The sequence below is a fragment of the Nicotiana sylvestris genome, chromosome 2 (genome assembly GCF_000393655.2).
Source record: "Nicotiana sylvestris chromosome 2, ASM39365v2, whole genome shotgun sequence".
NCBI lineage: Eukaryota > Viridiplantae > Streptophyta > Magnoliopsida > Solanales > Solanaceae > Nicotiana > Nicotiana sylvestris.
The window spans coordinates 111,198,210-111,220,147 of record NC_091058.1 but is presented as its reverse complement, the minus strand read 5'-3'; the positions used below and the strand labels follow the sequence as shown (position 1 = coordinate 111,220,147).

Here is a 21,938-nt window from a genome sequence, read left to right as displayed (position 1 = left end):
AATGCGAGAAGTTGTTCGCAATTCCCAACTTAGTAGAAGTCTGGGTTCGCAATTGCGAACCTTGGTCGCAAATGCGACATCTGCAACCTGCAATTTTATAACTTAGCCAAAAATCTTTTATTTTTCACACTCTTTCAAAACCAAAATATTCTTGGACGATTTTTCAAAGGCAACTTCTTCTCCAAATCGATTGTAAGTCAATTTTAACTCCTTTTCTTCAAGTATTAACATCTTTTCACATGATTCCAATCAAAATCAATGATTTTCGGGGGGGGGGGGGATTGGGTGTTTTGGGTAGAACCTAGGTTTTTCAAAAATTGGGGATTTGGACCTCGATTTGAGGTCCGATTTCAAAAGAAATTATATATTTGGGTTCGTGAGGGAATGGGTAATCAGGTTTTGGTTCGAACCTCGGGTTTTGACCATGTGGGCCTGGGAGCGATTTTTGATTTTTTGGGTAAAATTTTAGAAAACTCATTTTCATGCATTAGAATTGATTCATTTAGCATTTATTGATGTAATTAAGTAACTTGTGGCTAGATACGAGCGAATTGGTGGTGGAATAAAGAGGTAAAGCGATAGTAGAGGCTTGAATTGTGTTCGTGGCATCGAGGTAAGTGTTTGGTCTAACCTTAGCTTGAGGGATTAGGAGTTGCGTCCTATTTGCTATGTGTTATTTGTTGAGTACGACATATAGGCATGATGACGAGTATCTATACGTTGGTGTCAAGCATGCCCGTGAGTCTTATACTATGATTAATGTGACTTCGTATGTATTGTTCATGCCTTTTGTGAGGATTTCTATTATTGAGCAAGGCTCGTGGAAGTAATATTGGAATTTGAATGTTGAAGAGCATTGGCTCAAGTTGTAAAATGAATTATGGAAGTATAATTGGCAATTGAACCCTATAGAGCATTGGCTCAAGTTGTGAAGTGAGTTGTGAAGTAAATGTGGAAAGGAAAAAAGAAGAGGATTTTTGATGTTGTTCCCTCACCGGTATTCAATTGTTGTATTGTTGTTCCCTTGCCGGAATTTTATTGTGACTTCATTTATTTCCTTGCCTTTATTTCTTGTGAGTATTATTTTGGTAAGAGAGTATTAAAGCACGAAGGGTGATGCCGTGCACTTGTCCTTGATTATCCTGAATCTTGCAGATAATTGAATTATGTTGTCATTTACGTTTATTTACTGATTTTGTGTTGTTACTTGATTCTATTATGTGGTTATTGATTCCTTTGCCAAGATTGTGTTGTTCCTTTATTGTTCCCTTGTCGGGGCTCCATTGTAATTGGTGTTAAATTGTATATTGGGATCGGGTTGCACGCTGCAACAATATTATATGTGGATCGGGTTGCACGCCGCAACAATATTATATTTGGATCGGGTTGCACGCCACAACAATATTATATTTGGATCAGGTTGCACGCCGCAATAATATTATATTTGGATCAGGTTGCTTGCCGCAACAATAATATAATTGGATCGGGTTGCACGCCGCGACAGAGTTATTAGTTTTGGGATCGGGTTATGCGCTGCAATAATTGATAATACGAAGTGTTTATAGATTGGTTTCGAGTTCCTTATTGTTTTGGTGTAAATTCTAAATTATTCTTACGCTTTTTCTCTTAATATACTGTTGGTACAAATATCCCCCCCCCCCAATAGTATGTACCCCCTCCCATCTTTATTTGTTTATTCCTGTCTATTTTCCGCTGCATATTATATAACTGCACAGGTTTATTTGGTAGTTTGGTCCTAGCCTCGTCATTACTTCGCCGAGGTTAGGCCAGACACTTACCAGTACATGGGGTCAGTTGTGCTGATACTACACTCTGCATTATGTGCAGATCCCGGAGCGACAGCTTTTGGACCGTAGCATTTGGTGGCTACCTTCAGGCCAGTTAGAGATCCTGAGGTAGTCCTACAGGCGTCCGCATGCCCGGTGTTCTCTTCTATCTTTATATGTATTCTGTTTTCATTTGCTTCCGAAACAGATTGTACTTTCCTTTCAGACATTTGTATGTAGTAATTTGTAGACAGTCCGTGATATTATGACACCGGATTCCGGGTAGAGATGTATGTTGGCATTGTAGCACTGGTTATGGTTAATTTATTAGATTAAGTCTTCCGCTTGTATTTATTTATCGTTAATGTTTCTTTGTTAATCACATGTTAGTTTAAATTGTTGAAAAGGGCTAGTTAATGATTTAGTGATCCTATAATACGCGGCTTGCCTAGCTTTCACGAGTAGGCACCATCACGACTCCCGAGGGTGGGAAATCCGGGTCGTGACAAAACCAGAGGGGTATTTTTGGGTATGGCTATCTAACTTACTTGCACAGAAAACAACCAAATGAAGGAAGCCCTTACCAAACAAATAAAATACCGATCGTTGTCATTTATAGATACTTCAATTGATTGATACTTGATCCACTTCATAGGTGCAAAAATGACTTCCTTGCTCAATCCTGTAACTGATATATCTAACCTGGTCTCGAAAGACTAACAAAACCTAAATTCCATACTAGAAATTTGTGAGGAAAAGTATTCCATAAAAAATAATAGAATTTTTATACTATTTTCTTCTTGTTTGTTCATTATTACCTCATAACTCATGTTCTCTACGCCAACGTAGACAATTTAATAAAGGCAAAATAATATTGGGAGGTAGCAGGTACTTCGTATAATTAATCGAGTTACGTATAAGCTGGCCCAAACACCACACTTATCCAATTTCTTTTTTAACTAAACTAAAGGAAATAAAAAACTTAGACAATTTAACAAAGGCAAAATAAACTATTATGGGAACATTTGTAAATATATACGTAGCTTAAATTCTCCTTTTATTTTAGCAAAATACATTTCATAAGTTCACTAGCAAATTGCGAGACATATAACCAAAAATTTGATATGACCCAAGTTTTGCAAGTCCAAGTGCCCTCTGCACATACTTTATTCTACATTTCATACTTCTATTGAACACTTGCTATATGGATCGCCATCTTTCAAGCAATTCAACATAAACAACAGTATTTTCTCCCACTCAGAGTGCACAATACATGCACTTGCATTTCACATTATCAACTTTATAAAACTACTATCAAGGTTTGAAAGGTCTTATTAATTGCCATCAAAAGTACAACAAATTGCTTAAATTGAAATAAACGTATATACATGTTCAAAGCAATAAAATTCAAGTTCTGGAGAAATTTGCTAGAGCAAATTGTTCTTCCTCAAGTTGTTAACGCAATCCTTTTGCAGAGAGGGCAAGAATTCTTCTGCATGAGCCACTCGGTGATGCAATCAAAATGGAAGTAGTGCCCACAGTCAGTAAATCCAATGATCTGCCCATCACCAAAGTTGTCCTACCAAAATCAAAAAGGTATCTATGAGTAAGGCTATCTAACTTACTTGCGTAGGAGACAACCAAATGAAATAAGCCCTTACCAAACAAATACAACACCTATCGTTGTCATTCACAGATATTTCGATTGACTGATACTTGATGCACTTCATACGTGCTAAAATGACTTCCTTGCTCAATCCTGTACTGACATATCCAACCTGGTCTTGCAAGGCTAACAAAACCTAAATCCCGGGCCAGAAATTGTGAGGAAAAATATTCCATAAAGAATAATAGATTTTTATACTATTTTTCTTCTTGTTTGCAAATTATTACCTCATAACTTATGTTCTCTACGCCAATATAAAAAGTTTGACGCGTACCAATTTGTCCTCCACCATGTTGTGCCTTGAAATGTCACATGCAACGTGTTACAATATCCAAGAAAATGCTATGGATCAACTATTAATTGTGATTCAGTCAGAACATGCATAGTCTGCTTATCAAAGAAATATTAACTAGCCAAGAATATTTCACATAATATAAAAATCACTATCACTTATAAATCTCATGTGAAGTGATAAGTTCCTGCATTTCATACACATAATGACTAGCTTGCTCGTGGTGGCCACTGGGATTAGCAACTTTTAGATGAAAAAATAACTTTGTAAACTCCAAATTAGTAAATTAGGATACCAACAATTCGAAAAGCTTCTATATTTTCATAAATACTACAGTCACATGATCCTGAATTTAAGAATTCATAATAGGTCTTGAGGAGTTTCAAGTATAGACAGGAGATCGAGGCTTGAACTTTGAGTGAGAAAAATCAAAGGGAATATGGATGGGTTTTACATCTAATCGGAAAACTAAATAACCTAATCACTGATTTGGGTTAGAGTTGGAAAAGGAGCAGAAGGATTATACATCGCGATGTAATCCTGTTAAATGCTTGCAAACAGGACTCATTTGAGCATCACATGATAATAATATTTAAACCAAAGGATTTCAAAACTTATGCCTTTTTTCTATTAATTCAGCTCTAATGTTCTCATTACTGTTTAAAAAGCCAGTTTCAAGCATTGTCACAGAAAAGCAAACTTGCCCCCGGGCTTTCAAAGAAGACGCAAATCTCATTAGACTATCAAGTAATATGACTTGCATTTTTGTTCCTCAATTTTGTTGAACTCGTGAAGAAAATAAAGGTTATGTTACTTTTTCTTCCTATAATTAATAGTTTACAGTAGCTTTTCCAAGTGGTTAACTGATTTGGAAGCATAGTCTTACGAATGCATGCACATAATGTCACCACAAATAATATTGAAACTGGTCAATCTTATCAGTGTATGAGTTTTTTATCAAACTTTCCACCCAAAAGAACAAAGGACAGAAGAAACTGCACAAGTAATAGCTCTAATGTATGGAACACTGCTAGCGGCAAATAAATGCATATGTCAACCCATATGCACATTCTACAATATTGATTAGTTGGGATGCTCACAACCTGATGTAGACAGCTTTCAATCAATTAAAACATGAATGCAGAAAGTTTGAAAGCATATGAATGAAATAGATTTTTTAGTTTGGCATCATGATTCTTCAGGATAAATGCAGAATAGCATTTATTACCATGGAAATTTAACAACTAAGCACATCCAATCATAAGTGCGTTCAATAGTTAAAAGCATAAGCGTATCTGTGTGTTAAAAGCTTAACTATCATCCAGTCATTAAAAGCAAACTTCTAATGTGATAAGCCTAAGCTAGTTACTAAATCAAGTATGTGTATGAGTAAGCTTAGGTGAAGATTGGTATTAATTTATAATTAGAAAAAGGAAAAAGAAAAAAAAAAGCTAAATAAAAGAGAAGGCGAAGAAAACTAACCATGTGAAAATTGTATGGATGCGGTGGTGTAGGACCAGGTCCATGGTTCACTTGTCTCAGCAAATGATGATGCAAAAAGTAATCATCCATGAACCTTGGGCTGTGATTTACCCGGAAATTTACTTGTTGAACTGCAAAACTGGAGTTCACCATGTTCTCTCCTGCAATTACTCTCTCAGCTCCTGGAGCAAGACTAATTTGTTGAAACTGAGAAGCAGGAACAAGCGGCAGGCTATCTTGACGGAAAATCACCCCACTTCGAATTGTTCCAGTCATATGATGCACGGACGGAACCTGGACAGAGAAAGAGCTATACGTCCAGTTCCATGGCATATGTGGCAGTGGTACAAAGAAATTAGGAGCATGCATGATCGGTAGCATTGTTGCTGGAATCCAGCATGAAAAATAATTTCTTTCAGGGTGGTATATGATTGATCCATTTGCCGAAATTATTGTTGGACTCCAGTTAGAATAGTTACTTCCTGAGCGAGAGTGAGAGCTTTCCAAAGCTGCTGATGACCCATCTGCACCATTTTCAAGGTTCAGATTAGCTACCGGTAGCAGAGACAGATTGATTGACCGAGAAGCCCTTTGTTCTGAACCCGGCATATATGGAGCATGTGAACCATAGTAAGGTGTCATATTAATGGGAGTTAAATTGGATCGACCAAGACTTGCACCACCAGCATAGTTTCTAATGGGTAAATAAGAGTTACTAGAACAACGCTGCATTAGAGTTGATTTTGCATTCCTTCTAAAAGCTCCGTTATTTGATTAAGTCCAGAAAATTCTCACAGGTGCTCCTAGGCCTGAAATCACAAAGATACACTGATGTTAATGATAATTAGCTATATAAGTAGTTTACATGCAAAACATCAGTATAATGAAGAATCACGTCCAAGTAATCAACTACCCTTTTTCCTTCCTCTCATACCAACATGAAGGAAAGACTTAAAAAATAAAGCACCAATTACCGAAAAACAAGCATGCAACTGTATTTATTAAAAGAAATAAGTGTAATACAGAATATAATATAACTTTCAAAGTTTTCCATTGGCCTGAAATCACATACGATGTAATCAATCCATATATGGTTCCGGTAGTTGCGGTCCGGCAATTGTATATCTACTTTACATGTAACACACCAGTAACTCAAGAATTCACTCCAAGCAATGAACCCAATGAATATTTTCCGTTCCCTCCATACCCACGCGAAGGAAAGACTTAAAAATAAAGTATGCAAAACCAATAATGAGTCATAAAACCACATATTTTTAGAAAGAATAGGATATAACTTTCACCATAATCCATCCAACTCTACAAAAGATGTTCCCATTCCAAAGGAAACCTGTTGATGTAGGTTACAACATCAGCTTATGAAATTCAAACAAATGATTGGGAGCTGTAAGAGCCATAATTTTGAAACCAGAAAACATTATTTTAAGCATCACTTTCATCTACACTGAAATAATTTTTGATAGGTTAATACTGATTAGAATGTTTAATTGAATTGAGCAAACCAAATCCACACCTCTTCAGGAGCCCATGAATTGTGGTATATACTTAAGAGAAGTTTCATGTGAGTTGAGAAACAGACTTTCTTCCTACCTGAGAGACTAGAATTACAAATATCTTGAAAACCTGAAAGCAACATTAACCATAAAATTGAGAAGCAAAAAGATACCGAGAATTCTACCAATAAAAAGAAGTATGAAAGGAAGAAACAAAGACACCCTGAGTTACGAAAGAGGAATCTTTTGAATGGAAATGCACTTCCTTTGCAAAACGTAGCAGATTTAGATTCACTCTTAGAAACCTAATTTGATAAACATGAATAGGTAGAGGCAGCGCAATAGAAAGCGACATTATCACTATAGTCAATAAGGCTTGACACCATTATGAGCCTCCAATAACATATCACAAAAAACTTTCATAAAACCTCAAAACCTATAGAAGATAGCATACAAGAAAACAGGTGAGTGAAAAAATCAAGTCTCCTATTTTGTAAGATCTAGGAAGATCACAAACTTTATTAGATGGTTTTCACAAGAGAAAGGATGAGTAAGTTATCTTGCGTCGTGCATGCTTAAAGTCCAGCATACAAGGTGAACATTTTCCTTTAGCTATATTTTTCATGCTACTATATTTGAACCTTAACTTACTAATTACAAGGGACAAGCAAATTAAATAGTGCATCGATATCATAATATCGGACGGGGACATATGTTCAATTGGACTGTGAAGGATTTTTAGTCTTCAAATCTACTCAGTCTTGGTTTCCAAGTATATCTTGTTTTTATTTCAATACTGTTATTAAATGGTTTGGCAATATTATACGTAGACCTCTATATGCACTGACCCGCAGATGCAACACTAAAATGATTGAACGAGATAAGAAGGAAGAACTAAACCTAAAACTACATGGTGAAAGTTGTTCATAAGATTTGCAACTTCTCGCAATCAATGTTGATTTAGAAAAGAAAAGAACATAATAGAAGCAAATGTAGAATTAAAACTTAATAGTTGTTGTGGTTTCACTTACATTAGGTCAGAATTTACCAAGATTCTTCTTATCGTGCTTAAGATTTGTTTCTTCATTCAGATATAAGCTTGAGATTTTAACAAAGTCCAGTTTCAAAGAATCGTTAATGTGCCTTAAGAATCAATTTATTGTGTGGAGGAACTAAGCCCTAAATAGAACAAATAGATGAAGAGTATTCATATAGTCTATCAAACTGGTTCAGAATTGAGATATAGCTGATTGATTGATTGGAAGTTATGAAATGGTATAAACAATCTCAAAGGAGAATTCACCCAAAAAAGCTCATTAATTGGAAGTTCATTAGCATCATATATTAAAAAAAATTAAAAAAAATTCGCACCTCAATTAAAATCTAAACAAACGCAAAACATCAACAGTAATAACAAATCTCTAAGCATGGATATAATCAAATATATGTAACCAAAAAAACAGCCAAAAAAAAGAGAAACACTCACCCTGAGAAATGAGACTGATCAATCTTGCTTCAGCACCCTTAAGAAAAATGAGAAACCTTTGCAACTCTAGTGAATTTAAAGGGGTTGTGGGGTTGAAAAATGAATACAGATTCAGGTAATAACAATTTTACAAAAACCAGGATGAGGATGTAATTAAATACCTTCCATTAGAGGACAGAAGACTTAGATTTTGCTTGGATTGCAGATTCTGTATTACTGATTAATCACAATTCAAGCCTTCTTTCCACTTCCCGTGGCATTTGGGTACCCACCCATCCCTTTTCCCAAGGTGGGTATTGACATCTTTCTTCTTCACCATGTTCGTCCAATTTTGTGTATATTATCCACCTGGCTGCCTCCATGTTGAGTTTTGCTGCAATTGTTTTCTTGCTCTTCACCTCCATTCTGTAACTGAAAGTTGTCGCCATTAATTCTTACTCTCCATTCAAAAGTCCACTAGATTTATTAGATCTGGTTAAAAAGTTGAGTTCTTTATCTTTTTCCCCTTTTTGCAGGTTGATGTAATCTACACTGGGATTTTGAACTAAGATTTCAAATATTCTCCTTATATAGTTAACCGCAGGTCCGCGCTCGATCAGCAATGTCAAGGTCAAGGGCACAACCAAGTAGACGATTGAAACTTTTTCATGAATATTTATGTTTCTGGATGCGACTTACGAGTAAACAGTAGGAATAAAATTTAAAGGTATACCAAAAAAGTTTATAGTTTTCTTATTAATCATGTATAATATTGTTAGTAAATACATAATATGCTTACCATTTTGAAAATTTGAATTTGGATAGTATGGTTCACTTGGGCCATACAACCCATTCGAAAATAGCCCATATTTAAAGTCTTTATCTGGCTTAGCCCATGTTGTATATGTTATGAAATTTACGTTTTACCCGATAGCCCACAACTTAAAACAACGGTTTTAATATTTTAAATTTCAATTTCTCTATTTCTCTTTCTCTTTCTTCCTCACGCTTTTCTCAGAGACGACGATAACCGACCTCCATTGTTCGGTTCAAGTACTTTTTCAAGCTTTTAATCTTATTTTCAGGTAATTTTTGTTTCATTTTATGTTTTTACCACAGTTTTTGTTTTGAATTTTTTTTATTTTTAATTTTTTTTTTGCGTTTCTGATTATGCCTATTTTCTTACAATGTTGTGTTTTTCGTTTGATTTTGTGTTCCTTCTATCTTCGTTCTAGGCTTAAACTTGATGTTTCAGTTTGCATGCTTTGTTATTCCGCCTTTTAGGGTAGAATTGCTTTGTGTTCATGACCTTTATTTTTGGTTCACTTTTGAGTTTTGTTACAATTTGATTTTTGTGTTTTCCTTCAGTTGTCTTCACTTTTGTTAAAGCTTTGTTTGTTTGGTTTATTGTAGAAAATGCATTAATTATGCGAAAAGATTGAGGGACTTGCCCTCAAGTCCTAATTCTGAAGCTAATGTAAATGTCCAGGCGCCAGATGATGATGATTTTGAGTCTCCTGCTCCTCCTAAAAACTCGCAACAAGAGAGCAGTCGAATGACTCGTTCGCAAACGAGGAATTCTCACACTCCAGTTAAATCATCAAGGGACTTGCCCTCAACCCCTGCTTCTGAAGCGAATACGCATGTCCAGGCTCCCGATGATGATGATTTTGAGTCTCCTGCTCCTACAAAAAAGTTGCAACAAGAGAGCAGTCGAATGACTCGTTCGCAAACAAGTAATACTCCTGCTCCGGTTAACATCGTTAGAATAAGGAGTAAGAAATGTGGGAGATCTGAAAAATCAAAAGAAAAGCTGAAAGTTGATTTGGTTAATGAAGATGATGTAGGCCCCAATGTTAAACCGAAAAGGAGAAAGATCAAGGACAATGGTGAGAGTGGTCTTGATTGCATATCGAAAGAACAAAGGTTTGCTATTCGCTGCAAATTGAATGAGAGAAAAGCTACATTGAAGGTATCCCCTGTGTTGCTATTAATTTATACATGCTTATACAATTTTATACAAAGTTATACAGTTGTTTATACATCTTTATACAAGTACTGCTACACTGATTTATACATTTTTATAAAATATTTTAGTATAGTTTTTGTTCCTGATATATTTCTTATTATTTTTTCATATGCAAAGTTGGGGACTTCTATATACAACCAGTTGATCATTTCCATAACAGGATTAGTTCCCATACTGAAACTGATATTATGAGCATTTTGAAGCAATGTTTAACTGACACGCAGCTTCAAATGTTTCATGCTAGTTGTTTTGGGTACTTCTTCGACCTCCCTCAATTTAAAATTCAAAATCAACTTATTCATTGTATATTATTGAGGGAAGTCGTCCTAGGATGGGAAAAGGAGTTGTGGGTGAAAATTAATGGTTGTTTGCTGCGTTTTGGCATTGGAGAGTTTGTTGTTATCACTGGTTTGAAGTGTGTAGAAGACGACATACTTTCTGTGACAAACCAGATGTTAATAGGTTGCTAAAAGAGTACTATCCAGGAGATGGAAAAAAGGCTATAACGAGGGGGCAGCTTCTTGATCGCTTCAAGAAAAAGGACTGGAAGTCAGACGAAGATGCGTTCAAGATGGCCTTGATGGTGTTTGTCCATCATTTCATATTCTCAGATGCCAATAATCATGGTATCAATAAAGATGATATCGATATCATTGAAAGTGGTCAATATCAGACGTATGCTTGGGGAAAAAAGTCATTTGAAGATATTTTAAAGATAATGGGGACAGACAGTGTGATTATTTGACAATGTATAGGCTTGGAGGTTTTCTACTTACATTACAAATATGATTTTTTGAGTGTTGCTCTATGGTTGACAAGCATCTAGCTGTTCGCGTTGGCACAAATGTGCCACGCATTCTTAATTGGAAAGTGACTGAAACTCCAACATATGTGGATTTGACTGGCGGGGTGATCATGTGTAGTATCGATAAGGTAAACATTTTGTACCATAATGCTTCTTCATATATGATTTCAGTTTTTCTGTATGTATATTTATGAATATGTCACAATTTTCTTTTTCTACTATTGTAATCCAGTTTTTCTTCTTGTAGTTGAACTATAGGAATATTTCCCCTACTCGTGAAGATGTCAACTCTGAACATCGACACGTTTTTTGAAGTTAATGCCTATGATGTTGCATCAGGGGAGGTGCCTGCCTTTCACACTGATGATTTTGTCAATGCATTTCCACCTTATCCTCAGAATATGGAGCAACAGTCTAAACGACCTTATCCTCAGAATACAGAGCAACAGTCTAAACGACCTTTTCCTCAGAATATGGATCGACAGCCTAACTCGAGTTATGATCCTTTGGTGCTCATTTATCTGTCGAATGCTGAAGTTGAGAAGTTGAGGAGTGTTGTTGGAAAGGTACTGGACCTTTAGCTTTTCTATAGTTTATCAGTACTTTTTGTATATACATGGTTTTTTGGTTGTAAACACAGTTGTTGATTTGCTTCTTTTTTTTTGTAGTTGACTGATACAGTGATGACACTCAGCAATTATGTAGTTTCTTCCTTTGAAAAAATGTTCAGTTTTCTGAATATGAAGGAAACTAAGCAAACGAGGGAGGATGTTACTGATTCTAAGGTAATTGTTTACTGATAAAACCAAATCACTCAACAGTTATGCCTTCTCTGAATCATCACTCAACATGCCTTCTCTTTCTATTATTTTTCATTAGATTCCTCAGCGCGCATCTGATGACAATACATCTAGTCTCAGTGAATTTGATGGCTATCAATATGATGTTGTTCCTGACTTTGTCAATCAAGTGAATCAAGATAACGTGCTAGCTGACGAGGGAATTATTGATGGTGTTGATCATGGTATTTGTTATTCATTTTATCTTTTTTTGTCTGATTTTTCTTTTCTTCATTTTAAAAGTTTTTTATTATTTGTTTTCTCTGTCTAAGGGGCAACAGGTGATGTCAAGGGTGACACATTTTGGGATGACATTGGCGATGAAGATTTAGCTGCGCTACAGATGTCCCAAATTGTGCTTCATAAACAATCCATCATAGACGTAGAAGATGATTACATTTCTTCTGAACAGTTAGTTCAACAGAAAATACCAGGAAAATATGCCAAATCTCCATATTTGCCAGTTTTTTATTCGGGGGCATCAGGATCGGCGCACAAGCTCATTTTTTATATCAAGCATCCTTTCACTATCGAAATTGATGATTTTGATCCATTTTCGCCATTGGCTAAAGAGTTTTGCGCGTTTGTTGATAATGGGATGGATACGAGGCGAAGGTATCTTCACTTTATTTAATCTTTCATGTTCTGATTTTATACTTGTCATTGAATGTAGTTCTGATTACTTTTTATTTTTTGTGATTTGAAGTGCCAAAAATATATATCCCAATGAAGTAAATAAGCTTGCAGAATCTTTTACTTTTGGCTCGTGTCATGTGACCACGAAGGATTGGTTCCACTCACTTGCATATTGTGGTCGACCTTTGATTGATACAGTATTTAATCAATTTCTGTTCTAATGCCTTTTTTATTTGTTGCATATCTTTATTTTTTGAGACCCCCATAGTGTATACATAGCTTTGTATAATCACAGTATAAGATTGTATAATATTATATAAATATGTATACCTATGTATAATAGTGTGTAAATTTCTATATTTAAAAAATCTGGTAGTGATGGTTGTTCTGTTTTATTTCTTGTCTCAGCACTTGGATGTCCTCTTTTATTATTTGAGGAAGAGGGGAAAATATGGGTCGAGTGTTGCCATGCGGTTTACTACAACCGACTTTGCCTTTGGTAACAAAATCAACTCCTTGTATAAAGATTTCAAAGTGAATCAAGATCCTTCAGTGATTCCTGAAGGGCATGAGATAGAAGAGTAAATTAGAGGATATTATTGTGATGTAAATGTACCGTGGCACACTGTTGACCATGTCTTATTCCCTATCTATGTGAAGCGCGGCCATTGGGTTTTGGGGTTGTTTACGTTCATAGATAGGTGCATCCACATCTATGACTCTAACTATGGAGCTATTAATGATAGACTTGATTTGGATGCTGCATTACCTTATGCAATTCTGATACCTTACTTCTTGAAGAGTTCTAATTTTTATGTCGAGAAGAAGGGCATTGATTGGAACAATGGTGCATATACCGATAAATCCCATTCTGATACTTTGCAGATTAATTTGGTTAATAATGTGCCCCAACAGATCAAATGGTAGGTTAATCTCAATTATTTTATTATTTTACTATTAGTGTACCTATTTGAATCTGATTTGTTTCTTTTTAATTATAGTGATTGTGGTGCTTTTGTTGCTGGCTTTGCTGAGTATTTCATCGTTGGTAAGGAAATTCGAAAAGATAATTTTTGACATTGAGACACTTTGCACCAGGTGGGGATCTCTGTTGTGAGATTATGGAAGGAAAAAACAACAGTCTGATATAATTAGTGGTGATGAAATCACAGGGAGACTTTTCAGGAAGAGGAAGAGGGGACGACTGAAAAAGTAGTTCTGCTTTTTCCATTTACTGTAGTTTTTCTATGTATCAGGAGTTGTTGCCTAGTTTTGTCTAAGTACTATTCTGCTACTTGTGAGATAACCTTAAAGGATATTATAGATGTTTTTATTTTTGTGTAATTTGTGGTAGTCATTACACATTGTGGCTATGAATGAATTACATTTTAATAAATATTTCAGTTGCTTTTGTCCTTTAACAAAGTATGCATTTTCATTATGGTTGCAGTTTTATTAGTGTAGCAGGGTTTATACATATGTATACAATAATATACATAGTTATACAAATTTATACAAACTTATACTCTCATTTATACATCTGTATACATATAATACCATTGATTGTTAGCAGTTCTGTTTTGTATTTCTACAATCTATCAATATATTTAGTACCATTAAAAATAGCAAGACACTATTATTGGATAATCAAAATATGTATAATGAAACATCTCAATTGCTTGTGAAACTTAACTACTCAACATTTGTAACTCTATTGTTTGTGAAACTTAACTACTCAACATGACAACAAATATAATAGGAAGTGTTATGTTTCCAACTATTTATTTTGGTCGATTCCTACATGTTTTTCTATTGAGACCACCTTGTCCACACACAGAACATGAAAACGCCCTCTTAGACTCTTTTTCTGAAGCAGGTTTGAGTCTTTCATTTCTTGGCCTTCCTGCATTCCTTCCCCCTTTAGGTGGTAGGACCACATCTTCCATCACCTCTGTTCGGATTACCCATAAACTCTCATCTGGCATCGGATTCACTGGAAATTCATAAGTTCTAAGGAGTTTATCCTTCTTGTAGTAAAAAGAGCAATACTGGCCAGGTTCAGCTGTTGGTTTTTCAAAACCGCCCAAGCATGCGGACATGGAAGTTCATCCATTTGAAATTTTCCGCAACTGCATGTTCCCTCTTCAAGGCACACTATGTTTCACCTTACCCCTTCAAACACAGTATATAACTGTTCCGTAGCAGGCCTCACCTACAAAAGTTTTTTTTTTTTAAGTTAAAGAACATTATACATTATTATATAGAGTTATACATCCTTATACAAGCAGTAAAATGCAAGTCAGCAGTGCCAAGCATCATTATATTTGATTCATTTTACCGTCATTTGCTCTGATGCAATCAGATTTTCCCGAAGGAGTTTGTCGTACTTTTCGCCAAGCTCTGTAGATGTTTCTATTACACTTTTTCTGTTTTTGTTGTTCCACTGTTGTAGCAAATTTGTCATGTACTCCAGCAATCGCATTACTGGTAACTCTCTAGCATCCTTGTTTGCTGCATTAATTGACTCTGCAATATTGGAAGTCATTACCATCGACCTTTTCACTTTGGAATATGCCCTAGACCACCTTTCGTAGCCAATTTCGAACAAGTAAGGCTGCACTCTCGGATCAATTTTACACATCTCTGTCATATGGTACTCAAATTTCTCTATCGTGTAAGCTCTAGACAAAGCAAAGAAGATATAAATTTCAATTGCTTGTGACGTTTCTTGAATGTGCGCTTTACATTCTGCCACAAGTGAAACATGCAAATACAATGCGGTACTTCTGGGTACACAGTTTTTGTGGCATTGAATATGCTTTCATTTCTATCTGAAACTATACACATCCCTTCCCTAACTTCAAAAGTACCCTTTATCTGGACAAAGAACCACTCCCAAGATTTGTTACTCTCTGAATCTACAATTGCATATGCAAGTGGAAGGATTTTTCCTGTTTATACAAAATAGATATTAGGATTTAGACAATTATACAAATCTTATACACAATTATACAAGTTTATACCAACTACAAATTTTATAAAAACAGCAGCTGTGAAATCCTATACACTTTTATACATGAAACTACAACATTATACAAGCTGCAGAAACAAGGTAGATGCAGTCAACTCACCAGCTCCATCCTGTGTGCAAGCAGTCAATATGGTACCCTTATATGCTGCTTTAAGGAAACTTCCATCTACAACCATTATCGGTCTGCAATGCTCCCAGCCCTAAGCATCCATCTTCTGATTTGTGCAATTTTGTAACCATTCCTGGATTTGTTTGCTCCAATATATAAAAATACTTCGGCAACTCCTTATATGAATCACTCGGACTCCCTCTTATCATTGTCATTGCTATCTCTTTAGCTCTCCATGCTTTCATGTAGCTCACTTCAATCCCATGTTGCTTTTGTATGTCCTCTATTATATTATTTGCGGTGTAAACTTTTTTTGGATTAACATACTTGTCCTTGACTATACTAGCAATTACACCCGGAGTAGCTTGACGTTGTGTTAAGTATCTTTCACCATAGCCGCATGTGTGATTATTATTGTAACTTCTCACTTTGAATATGTTTGCTTTGAAAACGGCAGAAGATTTGAAACTCCAAGCACAATTGTCATCCATACACATAAGGTGATACTTAGGATTAAAGATCATTCAACTTCTAAATACACTTGTATACAAAAACATAACTACATATATACTAATTTTAATACCTATATACAAATATATACTACTTTATACATATATATAACAGAATATACAATTATTTACATACCTTGTTGCGCTTGATCTCTTCACCTTGAATTGGAACCTCTCGCGTACAGCCAAGTTCTTCATCACACTGACAACTGTCTCTTTATCCTTATACACTTGATCTTCCTCAACAAATTCGTTCAATATATCATCTATTATACCCGGTGTTTTCACTAAATTTCGTGTTTTCAATAAATTCGATATCAGTAATCTCAATGCTATCAATTGTGGATACATCTCTAGAATTTGAACTTGTAGCAACCAAACAGCTGGAACTTGTAGCAACCAAACAGCTAGAACTTGTAGCAACCACACAACTAAAACTTGTAGCAATCAAACGATTATCATAAATCTCTTTCACTGTAACAAACAAGGGATATTCAGTGAAATTCAAGTTTTTCTTCTTTAATTCAATATACACCTTAACACATGTATCGTTGTAAATCAGGATCGGTGGCAAACCAACATTTGGGAGAAAGTTAATCTCTATTATGTTTAACTCACTATCGATCCTAATCTGTTCTGAAATAGCTGCAACTAAATTGTTGTAGCTGAGTGTTGACTCGATTATTACACAATCGCTGACGAAATTGATAAACTTGTTTTCTTCCCATTCACCACTATGAAGAACGTAAACTGGAAAAATCTCCATCGAACAAAAAATTGAAATCAAAATTGCAGCAAAAATGAAAATTGCGCTGATTTGCAGCAAAAAAAATTCACTTTTCGTGTTTGATTTGCTGTTAATTCGAGATGAAATAGAAATTCTAGGGTTTTTGGAGCTGCATTGATCGCAAGATCTCGTTTTTGTAGTATCTGGAGAAGAAGATTGGAAAGAATCAGAGAAAATTTAGCTGAAACAAAGAAAATCCCGCTTCTTACTCCCAAAAAAAAGGAAATAATGCCCCTTTTTCGGATATGGGCTTCTACTTTTTGGGCTACTCAATTGTAAATTGAAATATGAGGTATAAAGTTGAAAAGGAGGCAGCACAGTTGTTTTAATATGAATTTTCCCAAAAGGTAATGTAGTTATGTAATATTATTAGTATGTTACGTCTTTTGTTATTCCTTTTCCTACCATACCTTTCTGTTTATCAATTTCAAAATGATAAACATGATTGCAAATAGTTAAAATATTTTCCTTTTAATACTTAAATCTATCCGTTTCAATTTAAGTTTAATCACATAGCTCAGAAAAATAAAAAATTAAAGTAAGATGAAAAAGACTATCTTAAAAAAGTACGTTAACCCTAATTAACTCAATATTGTTCATAAATCACTTTAGCACTTGGTTTCTTCTTGAAAGTTAGAACGCGCTACCAAGTAACTTAAGTCTTAAATAAACAGAAACAAACAAAGAACAGATTTTCAATCATCAAATATGAGCGATTTGGACAAATTAGTTGAGATTGCCACCTCTAATCTTGTCGAGTTCAAACCAAACAAATGCAACTAGCTAGGTATGATTCTTTTTCATACAATTAATTTTTTTTTAAAACTATTGTTTCAATTTCAATTTGATCACATAGCTTTGAAATATAAAACTACAAAACCAATATGAAGAAAAAAGTTTAACCCTAATAATTTTTCGCTAACCTTAATAAACTTAATCTTTTTCATGAATTACCTATATTTGTGTTTTCCTTAAAAGTTAGAGTACATTTCCAAACAACGTAAGTCTTAAGAAATAAAAAAAAAAAAAGAGAACTCCAATCATTAAATATGAGCGGTTTGTTACATGTATATCATGCCCAGTTCAAACTAAACAACTACTTTGGAAGCTTTTAAATTATGATAATTAAAATTATGAAATTATAGGCTTTAGTTTTAGTATGAGTTAGTTTGACGAATCTTTAGGAAAATCCTAGCTAGATTTGGTATTAAGAGCTTTAAGAGTTCCTTAAGAATAAGTAAAACCTACTAAATTAAAAACTTAAGACGTTTTCTCAAATAAATTTCCTTTTGTCCTAATTCCTTAATTAATCATTTCAAACAAACGTCTCAACTCATAATCTTGTATCGATAAGAATATTTATAGGAATTTTTACCTCCTATAGCAAAGGTTAACACCTTATTTATTTTAAATAAATACCATTTAAAAAAATTATATTCTATAGATACCTTTTAAGGTTTATAGCAAAATATTTAATTTTGGTTACCTCCTAGTCCTAAGCCACTAAATACGCTAATCAGTTACACTATTTTCTTTCTCTCTCTACTTTGATACATCCCATTTTCTTTCCACATCCCATTAAAACTTCCGATCTCCTCCTCCTCCCATCGGATTTGTGCAAAACCCACTTCAAAAATTGCTCCGGCTCCCGCATCCGGTTGAGAGACCGGCCTTTTCCGACAACGGGAGCACTCCGAACAATCTCTAAGACCGGCCTTAGAGCCATCAATTGGCTCGCTATAACCTTTAATCTATACCTCTGAAGTAGCCATTTTCCTTATACTAATTATCAACACAGATCTCTCATCTCCAAGCACAAATTAATTATCAACAAAATGAAACTTACTTCTCGCAAATTAGCAAGTAATCAAGTGATGTCCTTATCAAAGTCAAACAGAGTGTACAGAATCTTCAAATACAATGAGATACATTCAAATTACTTATGGAATTATGGTCGGAATCCGATAGGTCGTCGAAGTCTGAAGTTTGGAGTTGAGCAATTTGAAGATTCTGTTATCTTTTTTTAAGAGCATTTCAATGTATCTCGCTGTATTTCTATGTATATCATTGTTCACTATCTTTTTTTCATTGTAATTTAATGTATTCTATGTATTTCATTGTATTAAGTGTCTTTTTTTTCTCATTGTATTTCAATGTATCCCTCTGTATTCTATCTATTTCATTGTATTTTGTGGTTGAGAATCTTTTCTATAACTGAAAAATACAAAATTTGTGTGTTATAATTGAGTTTGTTGAGTTATATTAGGAGTCTATTATGTTAATTGATTCAGTTTTAAAAACAGTGTAATCTCTTATTTCACGCCGTGAATACAGTCAAATACAATAATATGTCCAGTTGTAATCTAATGTTTCACTCCATGAATACAGTCAAATACACTCGAATACAATAACTGATTAGCTCGACTTCCCTGATTCACGCCTATTTTTGCTACTATATTCATGAATACAATAGGTTAAATACATCAAATACATCTTATAACCACATAAAAGGTATCTATATTCTATAATATAGCAAATGGTATCTATAGATGGCTAATTACTACTAAAAGATAGTGCTTTATGAAAATTTCTCATATTTCAATTAAATATTTTGAGGCTTTTTCGTATATATACCATATATGAAACTATATTACCAAATATGTTTATAGTTTGTTTATTACCCTTCATGCTAATAGTATTTCTGCCTAATATATACAATGCATTAAATAAGGAATCACTGTAGCTTTATGATTCCTTATTTTGCGCGATAAAAAAGGGGAATTAAATATTTTTCAGATCTTCCCCAACGCAAATCACGCACATTCCATAATTACCGTCGGCTTCACTCTGATCTTCCACAACGCAGAACAAGATTTTTCATACTCTGTTTTTGTGATACACTCTGTATCCAGAAATTCTCTCTACATCTCTCTATTTCTCAATCGCAAATTTCAGTAATACAAAGCAAATGAAAAGAGAGCAGCAATTCCACCATTGACAGCCATTAAAAAGCTTGAAAGCTTTGAATTCAAATTTGGATTTTCAAAAATCATTATTTGTTTGGATTGGGTGTTGTTGAAAATAATCGGGAATATGGTTTGGAGTTTATATCTCAATTTTGAGGGGTTTTGGTGACGATTAGACTTGGTTTTGAATGAATTTCAGATTGAAAGAAGAAGAAGAAGAAGAAGAAGAAGAAGAAGAAGAAGAAGAAGAAGAAGAAGAAGAAGAAGAAGAAATTGTAGAAAAATTATAGATAAATTGTAGACTGTTGTTTATTTATTTATCTTTTATTCATTTACCTATTGTATGAAAGTTGAACAACATTGTATAAAAATTGTATTAAAGTGGATGATTTAGTACTGTTTTGGACAAAAATATGTATAAAAAATGTGAAACATACATTTCAGGGAAAGCATGTCGATTCTAAATATGTACCCAGTTTGTAGATATTTTGTAGATAAATTGTAGATTATTTGTATTCTGATAGTAGATGATTTATTTTCTGTTTTCACAAATTAAAATAACTAAAACTTCTACAAATCTTCTGAAAAAAATGCAATTATGTCGAAAATCCTAATTAAACTACAATTGAATGGGAATTGGGATATTAAAATTCAATATACCCAGTTTGTAGATATTTTGTAGATAAATTGTAGATTATTGTATTCTGATTGTAGATGCATTATTTTTTATTTTCACAAATCCAAAAGGACTAAAACTTCGACAAAATCTTCTGCAAAAAATGCAATTATGTCGAAAATACCAATTAAGCTACAATTGAATGTTGGGATATTAAAATTCAATGTACCCAGTTTGTAGATATTTTGTAGATAAATTATAGATTATTTGTATTCTGATTGTAGATGCTTTGTTTTCTGTTTTCACAAATCAAAAATGACTAAAACTTCTACAAATCTTCTGCAAAAAACAGTCTACAATTTATCTACAATTGCTGCAATATAATGTATGTCATGTCTTCTTCTTCTTCTTCTTCTTCTTCTTCTTCTTCTTCTTCTTCTTCTTCGAGTTTCAATCTGAAATTCAGCCAAAACCAAGTCTAAATCTTCACCAAAACCCCTCAAAATTGAGATATAAACTCCAAAACATATTCCCAATTATTTACAACAACACCCAATCAAAACAAATAATGATTTTTGAAAACCCAAATTTGAATTCAAAGCTTTTTAATGGCTGTCAATGGTGGAATTGCTGCTCTCTTATCTCTTTGAAGGCTTGTTCTTCTTCATTGAGAAAATTTGAAGATGAAGGTAAATATGTGTATGAACTTTGAAGATTTGACTTCAATTTTGACTGATTTTAGAAGAAAAAAAGCTTGAAATTGGACATTAATGGAAGGGTGTTACATATGTTTCTCTGATTTTAGCAGCGAGAATAATGGATTTGAAATGTGGGTGTACGGAGATACGTGGGTGAGGGTGTAGGTTTGGGAGAGAGAAACGTGGGGAGTGGGAATTTGGTTGGAATATACGGTAGCGTTAATTAAGGAGTGATATACGGTATATTAATTGTACAATTAAAACACATTATGGTATAGAATTGGTAATTAGGTATACTAAACGTAATTAAATCAAACCTTAAACATTGAGGGTAATATAGTTTCCTATATGGAATAGGAATGTAAAAATTCCAATATTTTTCCTTGCATCCACTAAATATATAAGGGCCCAAAACCCAAAGGCCCAATACTTATCTATCATTGACATTGTGATTATTTAAGAAAATATGTTGGGTGTACGAAAATATATAGGTAACCAGAAAAATACTAATTTTGTTCAATAAGCAGAGGTCGAGCGGAATTTAAAGTTTATGGGTTGGAGAATCTAGTTCTTTTAAGTTATTGGATTTTAAATTAACAATTTGTACATATTCAATATATTTTGTAACGACCCGACCGATCGTTGTGAGCTCTAGCGCATCGTTCGGCAGCTTGAGGCCATGAACAGCTTCATTCAGGTATTATGACTTG

The 21,938-nt window shown here is 34.2% G+C and overlaps 2 protein-coding genes across 9 annotated transcripts; both read right to left on the bottom strand.

The window, feature by feature from the left end:
- Positions 1-3,138: 3,138 nt before the first annotated feature.
- Positions 3,139-8,904, bottom strand: LOC104227745 (E3 ubiquitin-protein ligase MBR1). 8 transcript variants are annotated; one of them, XM_009780060.2, is made up of 6 exons: positions 8,386-8,904; positions 8,225-8,290; positions 5,228-6,036; positions 3,681-3,752; positions 3,449-3,589; positions 3,139-3,366 (listed from the first exon to the last, which is right to left on the bottom strand). In XM_009780060.2, the coding sequence occupies exons 3-6, from the start codon at positions 5,957-5,959 to the stop codon at positions 3,235-3,237; spliced, it is 1,077 nt and encodes a 358-aa protein (XP_009778362.1). In that variant the 5' UTR covers positions 5,960-6,036; positions 8,225-8,290; positions 8,386-8,904; the 3' UTR covers positions 3,139-3,234. The 8 variants fall into 8 exon arrangements, 7 of the variants coding, with proteins under 7 accessions (XP_009778362.1, XP_070024235.1, XP_009778361.1 ...); XM_070168134.1 differs by lacking the exon at positions 8,225-8,290 and adding an exon at positions 6,836-6,868; XR_011405467.1 differs by lacking the exon at positions 8,225-8,290 and having other exon boundaries at positions 3,681-3,806.
- Positions 8,905-14,673: 5,769 nt separating this feature from the next.
- Positions 14,674-16,143, bottom strand: LOC138885416 (uncharacterized). The gene is made up of 5 exons (XM_070166362.1): positions 15,818-16,143; positions 15,644-15,726; positions 15,383-15,463; positions 14,851-15,260; positions 14,674-14,724 (listed from the first exon to the last, which is right to left on the bottom strand). The coding sequence occupies exons 1-5, from the start codon at positions 16,141-16,143 to the stop codon at positions 14,674-14,676; spliced, it is 951 nt and encodes a 316-aa protein (XP_070022463.1).
- Between the last annotated feature and the right edge of the window lie 5,795 nt (positions 16,144-21,938).

Coding starts and splice junctions, on each gene's coding strand:
- LOC104227745 (XM_009780059.2), bottom strand. CDS start 5,959: ATGCAGCGTTGTTCTAGTAACTCTTATTTACCCATTAGAAACTATGCT. Junction 3,753..5,227: donor ATCCATACAATTTTCACATG/GTTAGTTTTCTT, acceptor TGACATTTCAAG/GCACAACATGGTGGAGGACA. Junction 3,367..3,448: donor ATAGGTGTTGTATTTGTTTG/GTAAGGGCTTAT, acceptor TGATTTTGGTAG/GACAACTTTGGTGATGGGCA.
- LOC138885416 (XM_070166362.1), bottom strand. CDS start 16,143: ATGGATGACAATTGTGCTTGGAGTTTCAAATCTTCTGCCGTTTTCAAA. Junction 15,727..15,817: donor TCATATAAGGAGTTGCCGAA/GTATTTTTATAT, acceptor GGAGCATTGCAG/ACCGATAATGGTTGTAGATG. Junction 15,464..15,643: donor TTGCACACAGGATGGAGCTG/GTGAGTTGACTG, acceptor TTGTATAAACAG/GAAAAATCCTTCCACTTGCA.